The sequence below is a fragment of the Haliotis asinina genome, chromosome 14 (genome assembly GCF_037392515.1).
Source record: "Haliotis asinina isolate JCU_RB_2024 chromosome 14, JCU_Hal_asi_v2, whole genome shotgun sequence".
NCBI lineage: Eukaryota > Metazoa > Mollusca > Gastropoda > Lepetellida > Haliotidae > Haliotis > Haliotis asinina.
In genome coordinates, this window is record NC_090293.1 from 1726754 (window position 1) to 1742399 (window position 15646).

Consider the following 15646-nt stretch of genomic DNA (forward strand, 5'->3'; position numbering starts at 1 on the left):
AGTATTAGAAGCCAGAACAACATTCGCATATACACAGTCTTCTAGTGCCTGTCAGACAGACGCATGTTACAGTCTTAGAAGCCAGAACAACAAACTCATCTACACAGTTTGTAGTGCCTGTCAGACAGACCCATGTTACAGTCTTAGACGCCAGAATAACAAACTCATCTACACAGTCTTCTAGTGCCTGTCAGATAGACCCATGTTACAGTATTAGAAGCCAGAACAACATTCGCATATACACAGTCTTCTAGCACCTGTCAGACAGACGCATGTTACAGTCTTAGACGCCAGAATAACACACTCATCTACACAGTCTTCTAGTGCCTGTCAGATAGACCCTTGTTACAGTATTAGAAGCCAGAACAACATTCGCATAAACACAGTCTTCTAGCACCTGTCAGACAGACGCATGTTACAGTCTTAGAAGCCAGAACAACAAACTCATCTACACAGTCTTCTAGTGCCTGTCAGACAGACGCATGTTACAGTCTTAGACGCCAGAATAACAAACTCATCTACACAGTCTTCTAGTGCCTGTCAGATAGACCCATGTTACAGTTTTAGAAGCCAGAACAACATTCGCATATACACAGTCTTCTAGTGCCTGTCAGATAGACCCATGTTACAGTATTAGAAGCCAGAACAACATTCGCATATACACAGTCTTCTAGCACCTGTCAGACAGCCGCATGTTACAGTCTTAGACGCCAGAATAACAAACTCATCTACACAGTCTTCTAGTGCCTGTCAGATAGACCCATGTTACAGTCTTAGAAGCCAGAACAACATTCGCATATACACAGTCTTCTAGCACCTGTCAGACAGACGCATGTTACAGTCTTAGACGCCAGAATAACAAACTCATCTACACAGTCTTCTAGTGCCTGTCAGATAGACCCATGTTACAGTATTAGAAGCCAGAACAACATTCGCATATACACAGTCTTCTAGTGCCTGTCAGACAGACCCATGTTACAGTCTTAGAAGCCAGAACAACATTCGCATATACACAGTCTTCTAGCACCTGTCTGACAGACGCATGGTACAGTCTTAGACGCCAGAATAACAAACTCATCTACACAGTCTTCTAGTGCCTGTCAGATAGACCCATGTTACAGTATTAGAAGCCAGAACAACATTCGCATATACACAGTCTTCTAGTGCCTGTCAGACAGACCCATGTTACAGTATTAGAAGCCAGAACAACATTCGCATATACACAGTCTTCTAGCACCTGTCAGACAGACGCATGTTACAGTCTTAGACGCCAGAATAACAAACTCATCTACACAGTCTTCTAGTGCCTGTCAGACAGACCCATGTTACAGTATTAGAAGCCAGAACAACATTCGCATATACACAGTCTTCTAGTGCCTGTCAGACAGACCCATGTTACAGTATTAGAAGCCAGAACAACATTCGCATATACACAGTCTTCTAGCACCTGTCAGACAGACGCATGTTACAGTCTTAGACGCCAGAATAACAAACTCATCTACACAGTCTTCTAGTGCCTGTCAGATAGACCCATGTTACAGTATTAGAAGCCAGAACAACATTCGCATATACACAGTCTTCCAGCACCTGTCAGACAGACGCATGTTACAGTCTTAGACGCCAGAATAACACACTCATCTACACAGTCTTCTAGTGCCTGTCAGATAGACCCATGTTACAGTCTTAGAAGCCAGAACAACATTCGCATATACACAGTCTTCTAGCACCTGTCAGACAGACGCATGTTACAGTCTTAGAAGCCAGAATAACAAACTCATCTACACAGTCTTCTAGTGCCTGTCAGATAGACCCATGTCACAGTATTAGAAGCCAGAACAACATTCGCATATACACAGTCTTCTAGTGCCTGTCAGACAGACCCATGTTACAGTCTTAGAAGCCAGAACAACATTCGCATATACACAGTCTTCTAGCACCTGTCTGACAGACGCATGGTACAGTCTTAGACGCCAGAATAACAAACTCATCTACACAGTCTTCTAGTGCCTGTCAGATAGACCCATGTTACAGTATTAGAAGCCAGAACAACATTCGCATATACACAGTCTTCTAGTGCCTGTCAGACAGACCCATGTTACAGTCTTAGAAGCCAGAACAACATTCGCATATACACAGTCTTCTAGCACCTGTCAGACAGATGCATGTTACAGTCTTAGAAGCCAGAACAACATTCGCATATACACAGTCTTCTAGCACCTGTCAGACAGACGCATGTTACAGTCTTAGAAGCCAGAACAACATTCGCATATACACAGTCTTCTAGTGCCTGTCAGACAGACCCATGTTACAGTCTTAGAAGCCAGAACAACATTCGCATATACACAGTCTTCTAGCACCTGTCTGACAGACGCATGGTACAGTCTTAGACGCCAGAATAACAAACTCATCTACACAGTCTTCTAGTGCCTGTCAGATAGACCCATGTTACAGTATTAGAAGCCAGAACAACATTCGCATATACACAGTCTTCTAGTGCCTGTCAGACAGACCCATGTTACAGTATTAGAAGCCAGAACAACATTCGCATATACACAGTCTTCTAGCACCTGTCAGACAGACGCATGTTACAGTCTTAGACGCCAGAATAACAAACTCATCTACACAGTCTTCTAGTGCCTGTCAGACAGACCCATGTTACAGTATTAGAAGCCAGAACAACATTCGCATATACACAGTCTTCTAGTGCCTGTCAGACAGACCCATGTTACAGTATTAGAAGCCAGAACAACATTCGCATATACACAGTCTTCTAGCACCTGTCAGACAGACGCATGTTACAGTCTTAGACGCCAGAATAACAAACTCATCTACACAGTCTTCTAGTGCCTGTCAGATAGACCCATGTTACAGTATTAGAAGCCAGAACAACATTCGCATATACACAGTCTTCCAGCACCTGTCAGACAGACGCATGTTACAGTCTTAGACGCCAGAATAACACACTCATCTACACAGTCTTCTAGTGCCTGTCAGATAGACCCATGTTACAGTCTTAGAAGCCAGAACAACATTCGCATATACACAGTCTTCTAGCACCTGTCAGACAGACGCATGTTACAGTCTTAGAAGCCAGAATAACAAACTCATCTACACAGTCTTCTAGTGCCTGTCAGATAGACCCATGTTACAGTATTAGAAGCCAGAACAACATTCGCATATACACAGTCTTCTAGTGCCTGTCAGACAGACCCATGTTACAGTCTTAGAAGCCAGAACAACATTCGCATATACACAGTCTTCTAGCACCTGTCTGACAGACGCATGGTACAGTCTTAGACGCCAGAATAACAAACTCATCTACACAGTCTTCTAGTGCCTGTCAGATAGACCCATGTTACAGTATTAGAAGCCAGAACAACATTCGCATATACACAGTCTTCTAGTGCCTGTCAGACAGACCCATGTTACAGTATTAGAAGCCAGAACAACATTCGCATATACACAGTCTTCTAGCACCTGTCAGACAGACGCATGTTACAGTCATAGACGCCAGAATAACAAACTCATCTACACAGTCTTCTAGTGCCTGTCAGATAGACCCATGTTACAGTATTAGAAGCCAGAACAACATTCGCATATACACAGTCTTCTAGTGCCTGTCAGACAGACCCATGCTACAGTATTAGAAGCCAGAACAACATTCGCATATACACAGTCTTCTAGCACCTGTCAGACAGACGCATGTTACAGTCTTAGACGCCAGAATAACAAACTCATCTACACAGTCTTCTAGTGCCTGTCAGACAGACCCATGTTACAGTATTAGAAGCCAGAACAACATTCGCATATACACAGTCTTCTAGTGCCTGTCAGACAGACCCATGTTACAGTATTAGAAGCCAGAACAACATTCGCATATACACAGTCTTCTAGCACCTGTCAGACAGACGCATGTTACAGTCTTAGACGCCAGAATAACAAACTCATCTACACAGTCTTCTAGTGCCTGTCAGATAGACCCATGTTACAGTATTAGAAGCCAGAACAACATTCGCATATACACAGTCTTCCAGCACCTGTCAGACAGATGCATGTTACAGTCTTAGACGCCAGAATAACACACTCATCTACACAGTCTTCTAGTGCCTGTCAGATAGACCCATGTTACAGTATTAGAAGCCAGAACAACATTCGCATATACACAGTCTTCTAGCACCTGTCAGACAGACGCATGTTACAGTCTTAGACGCCAGAATAACAAACTCATCTACACAGTCTTCTAGTGCCTGTCAGATAGACCCATGTTACAGTATTAGAAGCCAGAACAACATTCGCATATACACAGTCTTCTAGTGCCTGTCAGATAGACCCATGTTACAGTATTAGAAGCCAGAACAACATTCGCATATACACAGTCTTCTAGTGCCTGTCAGACAGACCCATGTTACAGTATTAGAAGCCAGAACAACATTCGCATATACACAGTCTTCTAGCACCTGTCAGACAGACTCATGTTACAGTCTTAGACGCCAGAATAACAAACTCATCTACACAGTCTTCTAGTGCCTGTCAGATAGACCCATGTTACAGTATTAGAAGCCAGAACAACATTCGCATATACACAGTCTTCTAGTGCCTGTCAGACAGACCCATGTTACAGTCTTAGAAGCCAGAACAACATTCGCATATACACAGTCTTCTAGCACCTGTCTGACAGACGCATGGTACAGTCTTAGACGCCAGAATAACAAACTCATCTACACAGTCTTCTAGTGCCTGTCAGATAGACCCATGTTACAGTATTAGAAGCCAGAACAACATTCGCATATACACAGTCTTCTAGTGCCTGTCAGACAGACCCATGTTACAGTATTAGAAGCCAGAACAACATTCGCATATACACAGTCTTCTAGCACCTGTCAGACAGACGCATGTTACAGTCTTAGACGCCAGAATAACAAACTCATCTACACAGTCTTCTAGTGCCTGTCAGACAGACCCATGTTACAGTATTAGAAGCCAGAACAACATTCGCATATACACAGTCTTCTAGTGCCTGTCAGACAGACCCATGTTACAGTATTAGAAGCCAGAACAACATTCGCATATACACAGTCTTCTAGCACCTGTCAGACAGACGCATGTTACAGTCTTAGACGCCAGAATAACAAACTCATCTACACAGTCTTCTAGTGCCTGTCAGATAGACCCATGTTACAGTATTAGAAGCCAGAACAACATTCGCATATACACAGTCTTCCAGCACCTGTCAGACAGACGCATGTTACAGTCTTAGACGCCAGAATAACACACTCATCTACACAGTCTTCTAGTGCCTGTCAGATAGACCCATGTTACAGTATTAGAAGCCAGAACAACATTCGCATATACACAGTCTTCTAGCACCTGTCAGACAGACGCATGTTACAGTCTTAGACGCCAGAATAACAAACTCATCTACACAGTCTTCTAGTGCCTGTCAGATAGACCCATGTTACAGTATTAGAAGCCAGAACAACATTCGCATATACACAGTCTTCTAGTGCCTGTCAGATAGACCCATGTTACAGTATTAGAAGCCAGAACAACATTCGCATATACACAGTCTTCTAGTGCCTGTCAGACAGACCCATGTTACAGTATTAGAAGCCAGAACAACATTCGCATATACACAGTCTTCTAGCACCTGTCAGACAGACGCATGTTACAGTCTTAGACGCCAGAATAACAAACTCATCTACACAGTCTTCTAGTGCCTGTCAGATAGACCCATGTTACAGTCTTAGAAGCCAGAACAACATTCGCATATACACAGTCTTCTAGCACCTGTCAGACAGACGCATGTTACAGTCTTAGACGCCAGAATAACAAACTCATCTACACAGTCTTCTAGTGCCTGTCAGATAGACCCATGTTACAGTATTAGAAGCCAGAACAACATTCGCATATACACAGTCTTCTAGTGCCTGTCAGACAGACCCATGTTACAGTCTTAGAAGCCAGAACAACATTCGCATATACACAGTCTTCTAGCACCTGTCTGACAGACGCATGGTACAGTCTTAGACGCCAGAATAACAAACTCATCTACACAGTCTTCTAGTGCCTGTCAGATAGACCCATGTTACAGTATTAGAAGCCAGAACAACATTCGCATATACACAGTCTTCTAGTGCCTGTCAGACAGACCCATGTTACAGTATTAGAAGCCAGAACAACATTCGCATATACACAGTCTTCTAGCACCTGTCAGACAGACGCATGTTACAGTCTTAGACGCCAGAATAACAAACTCATCTACACAGTCTTCTAGTGCCTGTCAGACAGACCCATGTTACAGTAGTAGAAGCCAGAACAACATTCGCATATACACAGTCTTCTAGTGCCTGTCAGACAGACCCATGTTACAGTATTAGAAGCCAGAACAACATTCGCATATACACAGTCTTCTAGCACCTGTCAGACAGACGCATGTTACAGTCTTAGACGCCAGAAGAACAAACTCATCTACACAGTCTTCTAGTGCCTGTCAGATAGACCCATGTTACAGTATTAGAAGCCAGAACAACATTCGCATATACACAGTCTTCCAGCACCTGTCAGACAGACGCATGTTACAGTCTTAGACGCCAGAATAACACACTCATCTACACAGTCTTCTAGTGCCTGTCAGACAGACCCATGTTACAGTATTAGAAGCCAGAACAACATTCGCATATACACAGTCTTCTAGCACCTGTCAGACAGACGCATGTTACAGTCTTAGACGCCAGAATAACACACTCATCTACACAGTCTTCTAGTGCCTGTCAGATAGACCCATGTTACAGTATTAGAAGCCAGAACAACATTCGCATATACACAGTCTTCTAGTGCCTGTCAGACAGACCCATGTTGCAGTATTAGAAGCCAGAACAACATTCGCATATACACAGTCTTCTAGCACCTGTCAGACAGACGCATGTTACAGTCTTAGACGCCAGAATAACAAACTCATCTACACAGTCTTCTAGCACCTGTCAGACAGACCCATGTTACAGTATTAGAAGCCAGAACAACATTCGCATATACACAGTCTTCTAGTGCCTGTCAGACAGACCCATGTTACAGTCTTAGAAGCCAGAACAACATTCGCATATACACAGTCTTCTAGCACCTGTCAGACAGACGCATGTTACAGTCTTAGACGCCAGAATAACAAACTCATCTACACAGTCTTCTAGTGCCTGTCAGATAGACCCATGTTACAGTATTAGAAGCCAGAACAACATTCGCATATACACAGTCTTCTAGCACCTGTCAGACAGACGCATGTTACAGTCTTAGACGCCAGAATAACACACTCATCTACACAGTCTTCTAGTGCCTGTCAGATAGACCCATGTTACAGTATTAGAAGCCAGAACAACATTCGCATATACACAGTCTTCTAGCACCTGTCAGACAGACGCATGTTACAGTCTTAGACGCCAGAATAACACACTCATCTACACAGTCTTCTAGTGCCTGTCAGATAGACCCATGTTACAGTATTAGAAGCCAGAACAACATTCGCATATACACAGTCTTCTAGCACCTGTCAGACAGACGCATGTTACAGTCTTAGACGCCAGAATAACAAACTCATCTACACAGTCTTCTAGTGCCTGTCAGACAGAAGCCAGAATAAGTGCTGTTACCTTCCACGTCTCCAAGTAATCCACATCCGAAAACAGAACCTTCCCAGTGTCTCCATCCCAGGGGTGGAAGGCTCCACCCTCCTGATGAAAAGACAAACAGATTAAGTTGAGTGCTGTAAATATGGTGTTATATTGCACTGAGGATGTTATATTTCATACTAAAATCCTTACAACTTCAAATAGATGAAGCAACACGCCACACTCCTCAGAGAAAATAGATTTGGGAAAAACTATAACTGATAAAACATTTTGTCCTAGTACTTTGGGGAATTAACAGTTTGTAGAATTTGTACATTTGTAGTAAATGATAGTTCAATCAGAGATCATTAGTCCACATTTGATTTGTTAATGGATGGTGATCCATTAACCATGGTTACATGAACATTAGCAACAAGGGCTTAGCAACAGCTGTGATAAAGTGTCACAAGACTTCCTTCACCTGCCTCTACAGGCAGCAAGTGGAGAGAATGTTAGTAAGTTGGCACTTTGCCAGGTATACGTGGGAACCAGACACGAAGCAGTGCATCTACATCCAGCTCAGTCTGAATCTTACTGACCACCTCAACACATGGCCTGATAATGTCCGACTCTCCCCAGCATTTCTTAGTTAATTAACAGCTCCAGCTCCTCATCCACTGTAACTGATAACTGATAACTGATACTGTTTTCATGCACATCCAATATCCCATACTTTATACGTTGTCCATCAATACATTATACATTTAGTATCTGTAAGACATTGTCCATACATACATTATACATTTAGTATCTGTAAGACATTGTCCATACATACATTATACATTTAGTATCTGTAAGACATTGTCCATACATACATTATACATTTAGCATCTGTAAGACATTGTCCATACATACATTATACATTTAGTATCTGTAAGACATTGTCCATCAATACATTATACATTTAGTATCTGTAAGACATTGTCCATCAATACATTATACATTTAGTATCTGTAAGACATTGTCCATCAATACATTATACATTTAGTATCTGTAAGACATTGTCCATACATACATTATACATTTAGTATCTGTAAGACATTGTCCATACATACATTATACATTTAGTATCTGTAAGACATTGTCCATCGATACATTATACATTTAGTATCTGTAAGACATTGTCCATCAATACATTATACATTTAGTATCTGCAAGACATTGTCCATCAATACATTATACATTTAGTATCTGTAAGACATTGTCCATCAATACATTATACATTTAGTATCTGTAAGACATTGTCCATCAATACATTATACATTTAGTATTTGTAAGACATTGTCCATCAATACATTATACATTTAGTATCTGTAAGACATTGTCCATCAATACATTATACATTTAGTATCTGTAAGACATTGTCCATCAATACATTATACATTTAGTATCTGTAAGACATTGTCAATACATACATTATACATTTAGTATCTGTAAGACATTGTCCATACATACATTATACATTTAGTATCTGTAAGACATTGTCCATCAATACATTATACATTTAGTATCTGTAAGACATTGTCCATCAATACATTATACATTTAGTATCTGTAAGACATTGTCCATCAATACATTATACATTCAGTATCTGTAAGACATTGTCCATCAATACATTATACATTTAGTATCTGTAAGACATTGTCCATCAATACATTATACATTTAGTATCTGTAAGACATTGTCCATACATACATTATACATTTAGTATCTGTAAGACATTGTCCATACATACATTATACAGTTAGTATCTGTAAGACATTGTCCATACATACATTATACATTTAGTATCTGTAAGACATTGTCCATCAATACATTATACATTTAGTATCTGTAAGACATTGTCCATCAATACATTATACATTCAGTATCTGTAAGACATTGTCCATACATACATTATACATTTAGTATCTGTAAGACATTGTCCATCAATACATTATACATTTAGTATTTGTAAGACATTGTCCATACATACATTATACATTTAGTATCTGTAAGACATTGTCCATACATACATTATACATTTAGTATCTGTAAGACATTGTCCATCAATACATTATACATTTAGTATCTGTAAGACATTGTCCATACATACATTATACATTTAGTATCTGTAAGACATTGTCCATCAATACATTATACATTTAGTATCTGTAAGACATTGTCCATACATACATTATACATTTAGTATCTGTAAGACATTGTCCATACATACATTATACATTTAGTATTTGTAAGACATTCTCCATCAATACATTATACATTTAGTATCTGTAAGACATTGTCCATACATACATTATACATTTAGTATCTGTAAGACATTGTCCATACATACATTATACATTTAGTATCTGTAGGACATTGACCATCAATACATTATACATTTAGTATCTGTAAGACATTGTCCATACATACATTATACATTTAGTATTTGCAAGACATTGTCCATCAATACATTATACATTTAGTATTTGTAAGACATTGTCCATCAATACATTATACATTTAGTATTTGTAAGACATTGTCCATCAATACATTATACATTTAGTATTTGTAAAACATTGTCCATCAATACATTATACATTTAGTATCTGTAAGACATTGTCCATCAATACATTATACATTTAGTATCTGTAAGACATTGTCCATACATACATTATACATTTAGTATCTGTAAGACATTGTCCATCAATACATTATACATTTAGTATCTGTAAGACATTGTCCATACATACATTATACATTTAGTATTTGTAAGACATTATCCATCAATACATTATACATTTAGTATCTGTAAGACATTGTCCATACATACATTATACATTTAGTATCTGTAAGACATTGTCCATACATACATTATACATTTAGTATCTGTAAGACATTGTCCATACATACATTATACATTTAGTATCTGTAAGACATTGTCCATACATACATTATACATTTAGTATCTGTAAGACATTGTCCATACATACATTATACATTTAGTATCTGTAAGACATTGTCCATACATACATTATACATTTAGTATCTGTAAGACATTGTCCATACATACATTATACATTCAGTATCTGTAAGACATTGTCCATCAATACATTTTACATTTAGTATCTGTAAGACATTGTCCATACATACATTATACATTTAGTATCTGTAAGACATTGTCCATACATACATTATACATTTAGTATCTGTAAGACATTGTCCATACATACATTATACATTTAGTATCTGTAAGACATTGTCCATACATACATTATACATTTAGTATCTGTAAGACATTGTCCATACATACATTATACATTTAGTATCTGTAAGACATTGTCCATCAATACATTATACATTTAGTATCTGTAAGACATTGTCCATACATACATTATACATTTAGTATCTGTAAGACATTGTCCATCAATACATTTTACATTTAGTATCTGTAAGACATTGTCCATACATACATTATACATTTAGTATCTGTAAGACATTGTCCATCAATACATTATACATGTAGTATCTGTAAGACATTGTCCTTCAATACATTATACATTTAGTATCTGTAAGACATTGTCCATCAATACATTATACATGTAGTATCTGTAAGACATTGTCCATACATACATTATACATTTAGTATCTGTAAGACATTGTCCATACATACATTATACATTTAGTATCTGTAAGACATTGTCCATACATACATTATACATTTAGTATCTGTAAGACATTGTCCATCAATACATTATACATTTAGTATCTGTAAGACATTGTCCATACATACATTATACATTTAGTATCTGTAAGACATTGTCCATACATACATTATACATTTAGTATCTGTAAGACATTGTCCATACATACATTATACATTTAGTATTTGTAAGACATTGTCCATCAATACATTATACATTTAGTATTTGTAAGACATTGTCCATCAATACATTATACATTTAGTATCTGTAAGACATTGTCCATACATACATTATACATCTAGTATCTGTAAGACATTGTCCATCAATACATTATACATTTAGTGTTTGTAAGACATTGTCCATCAATACATTATACATTTAGTATTTGTAAGACATTGTCCATACATACATTATACATTTAGTATCTGTAGGACATTGACCATCAATACATTATACATTTAGTATCTGTAAGACATTGTCCATACATACATTATACATTTAGTATTTGCAAGACATTGTCCATCAATACATTATACATTTAGTATTTGTAAGACATTGTCCATCAATACATTATACATTTAGTATTTGTAAGACATTGTCCATCAATACATTATACATTTAGTATTTGTAAAACATTGTCCATCAATACATTATACATTTAGTATCTGTAAGACATTGTCCATCAATACATTATACATTTAGTATCTGTAAGACATTGTCCATACATACATTATACATTTAGTATCTGTAAGACATTGTCCATCAATACATTATACATTTAGTATCTGTAAGACATTGTCCATACATACATTATACATTTAGTATTTGTAAGACATTGTCCATCAATACATTATACATTTAGTATCTGTAAGACATTGTCCATACATACATTATACATTTAGTATCTGTAAGACATTGTCCATACATACATTATACATTTAGTATCTGTAAGACATTGTCCATACATACATTATACATTTAGTATCTGTAAGACATTGTCCATACATACATTATACATTTAGTATCTGTAAGACATTGTCCATACATACATTATACATTTAGTATCTGTAAGACATTGTCCATACATACATTATACATTTAGTATCTGTAAGACATTGTCCATACATACATTATACATTCAGTATCTGTAAGACATTGTCCATCAATACATTTTACATTTAGTATCTGTAAGACATTGTCCATACATACATTATACATTTAGTATCTGTAAGACATTGTCCATACATACATTATACATTTAGTATCTGTAAGACATTGTCCATACATACATTATACATTTAGTATCTGTAAGACATTGTCCATACATACATTATACATTTAGTATCTGTAAGACATTGTCCATACATACATTATACATTTAGTATCTGTAAGACATTGTCCATCAATACATTATACATTTAGTATCTGTAAGACATTGTCCATACATACATTATACATTTAGTATCTGTAAGACATTGTCCATCAATACATTTTACATTTAGTATCTGTAAGACATTGTCCATACATACATTATACATTTAGTATCTGTAAGACATTGTCCATCAATACATTATACATGTAGTATCTGTAAGACATTGTCCTTCAATACATTATACATTTAGTATCTGTAAGACATTGTCCATCAATACATTATACATGTAGTATCTGTAAGACATTGTCCATACATACATTATACATTTAGTATCTGTAAGACATTGTCCATACATACATTATACATTTAGTATCTGTAAGACATTGTCCATCAATACATTATACATTTAGTATCTGTAAGACATTGTCCATCAATACATTATACATTTAGTATCTGTAAGACATTGTCCATACATACATTATACATTTAGTATCTGTAAGACATTGTCCATACATACATTATACATTTAGTATCTGTAAGACATTGTCCATACATACATTATACATTTAGTATTTGTAAGACATTGTCCATCAATACATTATACATTTAGTATTTGTAAGACATTGTCCATCAATACATTATACATTTAGTATCTGTAAGACATTGTCCATACATACATTATACATCTAGTATCTGTAAGACATTGTCCATCAATACATTATACATTTAGTGTTTGTAAGACATTGTCCATACATACATTATACATTTAGTATCTGTAAGACATTGTCCATACATACATTATACATTTAGTATCTGTAAGACATTGTCCATACATACATTATACATTTAGTATTTGTAAGACATTGTCCATCAATACATTATACATTTAGTATTTGTAAGACACTGTCCATCTGTGTAATATACTCTTCAAAAAAAGTAGGGGAACTGTACTTTCAATGTACATTGTCAAAATTGGGAGATATATGGGATTGAATCAATGTTGATACAGTAATAATGGATGTTTTGAGAATGAATCACCACATGGACTTCATTCAAAGCAAAACTGTTCATTCAGTTATCCCCTTGTTAGACTGGGTATGGCATGAAAATTTCAGGTTTACAATTTTCAGTCAGTAGTGTGTGATTTGACATTGAAAACCCTGACCATGCACAGATGCAAGAAAATTATCGAAAAAAAAGGTCTACAGTGATTTATCGACCTGCTTGAAAAACATCAAGATTCATAATGACACCACATGCATGTGCAGGAGGCTCCCACGTTGTGCACATGCTCTATCTGTGATATACAGTGTCCATGTGTGTTATACATTGTCTGTGCTAGATGCAGTATAGCATAAGTATAAACCCTGGTCATACAACATCCAAACACAAGACACAGCTACCAACTTACATGTTATACATTGTCTGTGATATTGTAGCCCATCTGTGTTATGCATTGTCCATCTGTGTCATAAACAGTCTGTCTGTGTTATACATTGTCCATCTCTTATACATTGTCCGTCTGTGTTATACATTATCCATCTCTGTTATACATTGTATATATGTGCTACACAAACTCCAGACACTAGACACAGCTGCCAACTTACCCTGTATGCTACAGGCCAGTGCATCAAGTACAGGTCCAGGTACTTTAAGCCAAGGTCCTCCAGAGACTTACGGAGACTCGGACCAACCAGATCTCCTCGATGACAGGTATTCCATAACTGACAAAATTACAGAAGCTGTTACAGTTAGAAATACCCCACAGATATACATATAGTTCTGGGGTAATTCCAAGTCACACTCAGACACAGATATACATATAGTTCTGGGGTAATTCCAAGTCACACTCAGACACAACTATTGACCTTACATTTTATGAAAGTTACATGGACAACCCTGCATCTTGCCTTGACAAAGTAATTTTAGAACTGCCTTCACTCTGAGATCAGAATTGATCATAATAGCAATTAACATTTCATGTTCACTGTCTCCCTCCTTCACTTACATCCCCCCCCAGCAAAAACATAACCCACCCCTTACACTCACTACCTCCAGTAAATCCAGGGACATATCCTGATAAAGGATTTATGTATGATTCTATAATCTCCGAACAGTGATCCATAAGCATTGGTGTTATCATTCTCAAGTTCCTTGGCAGTACACAACTTCAAATACCTCTTTTAGAGGATATCAACTCCCTATCCACTGAATAGAGTCACAAAACACCTGAGTTGCTTGACCAGGGTGGCCATCATTTTGACACTTTGTGTTCATCCACGTTTCCACCATCTGGTCATGTTCTGTCCAGTGTGTGGGTTCTGTCAAGTACACACAGGGTAAATTTACCGTACACTACAGGGGCCGATGATACAGATATTATCCGTCAATGCTGTTGATCAGTGGGCTGAATAACAATCAGATTACTGCTTAAATACATTCTCAGTGCCTGGTGCTGCCAACACTTGGTTACTCAGCCCCACAAGATGGGAAATTAGTCATTCTCATTCAGCAACTTCTACTGACCCAACCGTGATCTTATGATAAACCGTGACATATCCCAAATATCCCCCAACTGAAATAATCTGTGTACCTTACTGGTGATGAAGAGATCTTCTCGTCGGACGATCCCCTCTACTATCAACTGCTTAATGGCATGTCCCACCGCACGTTCGTTTCGGTAGATGGCAGCACAGTCAATATGGCGGTAGCCAGCACGGACAGCAGTCTTCACAGCAGCGATCACGTCTTCCTCAGACTGCAGAGACAGACATCACTTTTACTGCTCACATTTAATGATTTCCTTACAACCAAAAGCAAGATAGCCTGGTTGTTAAGCATTCGGTCATAAAGCCAAAGACCTGGGTTCGATTTCCCACGTGGTTACAATGTGTGAAGTTCAATTAGGTGTGCCTTGCCATGATATTCTT

General features: G+C 37.6%; 1 protein-coding gene across 1 annotated transcript in view; it reads right to left on the reverse strand.

Moving 5' to 3' along the window:
* The window catches only part of LOC137261110 (1,5-anhydro-D-fructose reductase-like), a 54058-nt gene that overhangs the window by 23161 nt on the left and 15251 nt on the right, over positions 1–15646 (reverse strand). The window contains exons 2-4 of the mRNA XM_067798791.1: positions 15310–15474; positions 14324–14440; positions 7641–7721 (exon numbers count right to left, since the gene is read on the reverse strand). Of these exons, the coding sequence (XP_067654892.1) occupies positions 7641–7721; positions 14324–14440; positions 15310–15474 (363 nt within the window). The remainder of the gene's footprint in view (positions 1–7640; positions 7722–14323; positions 14441–15309; positions 15475–15646) is intronic.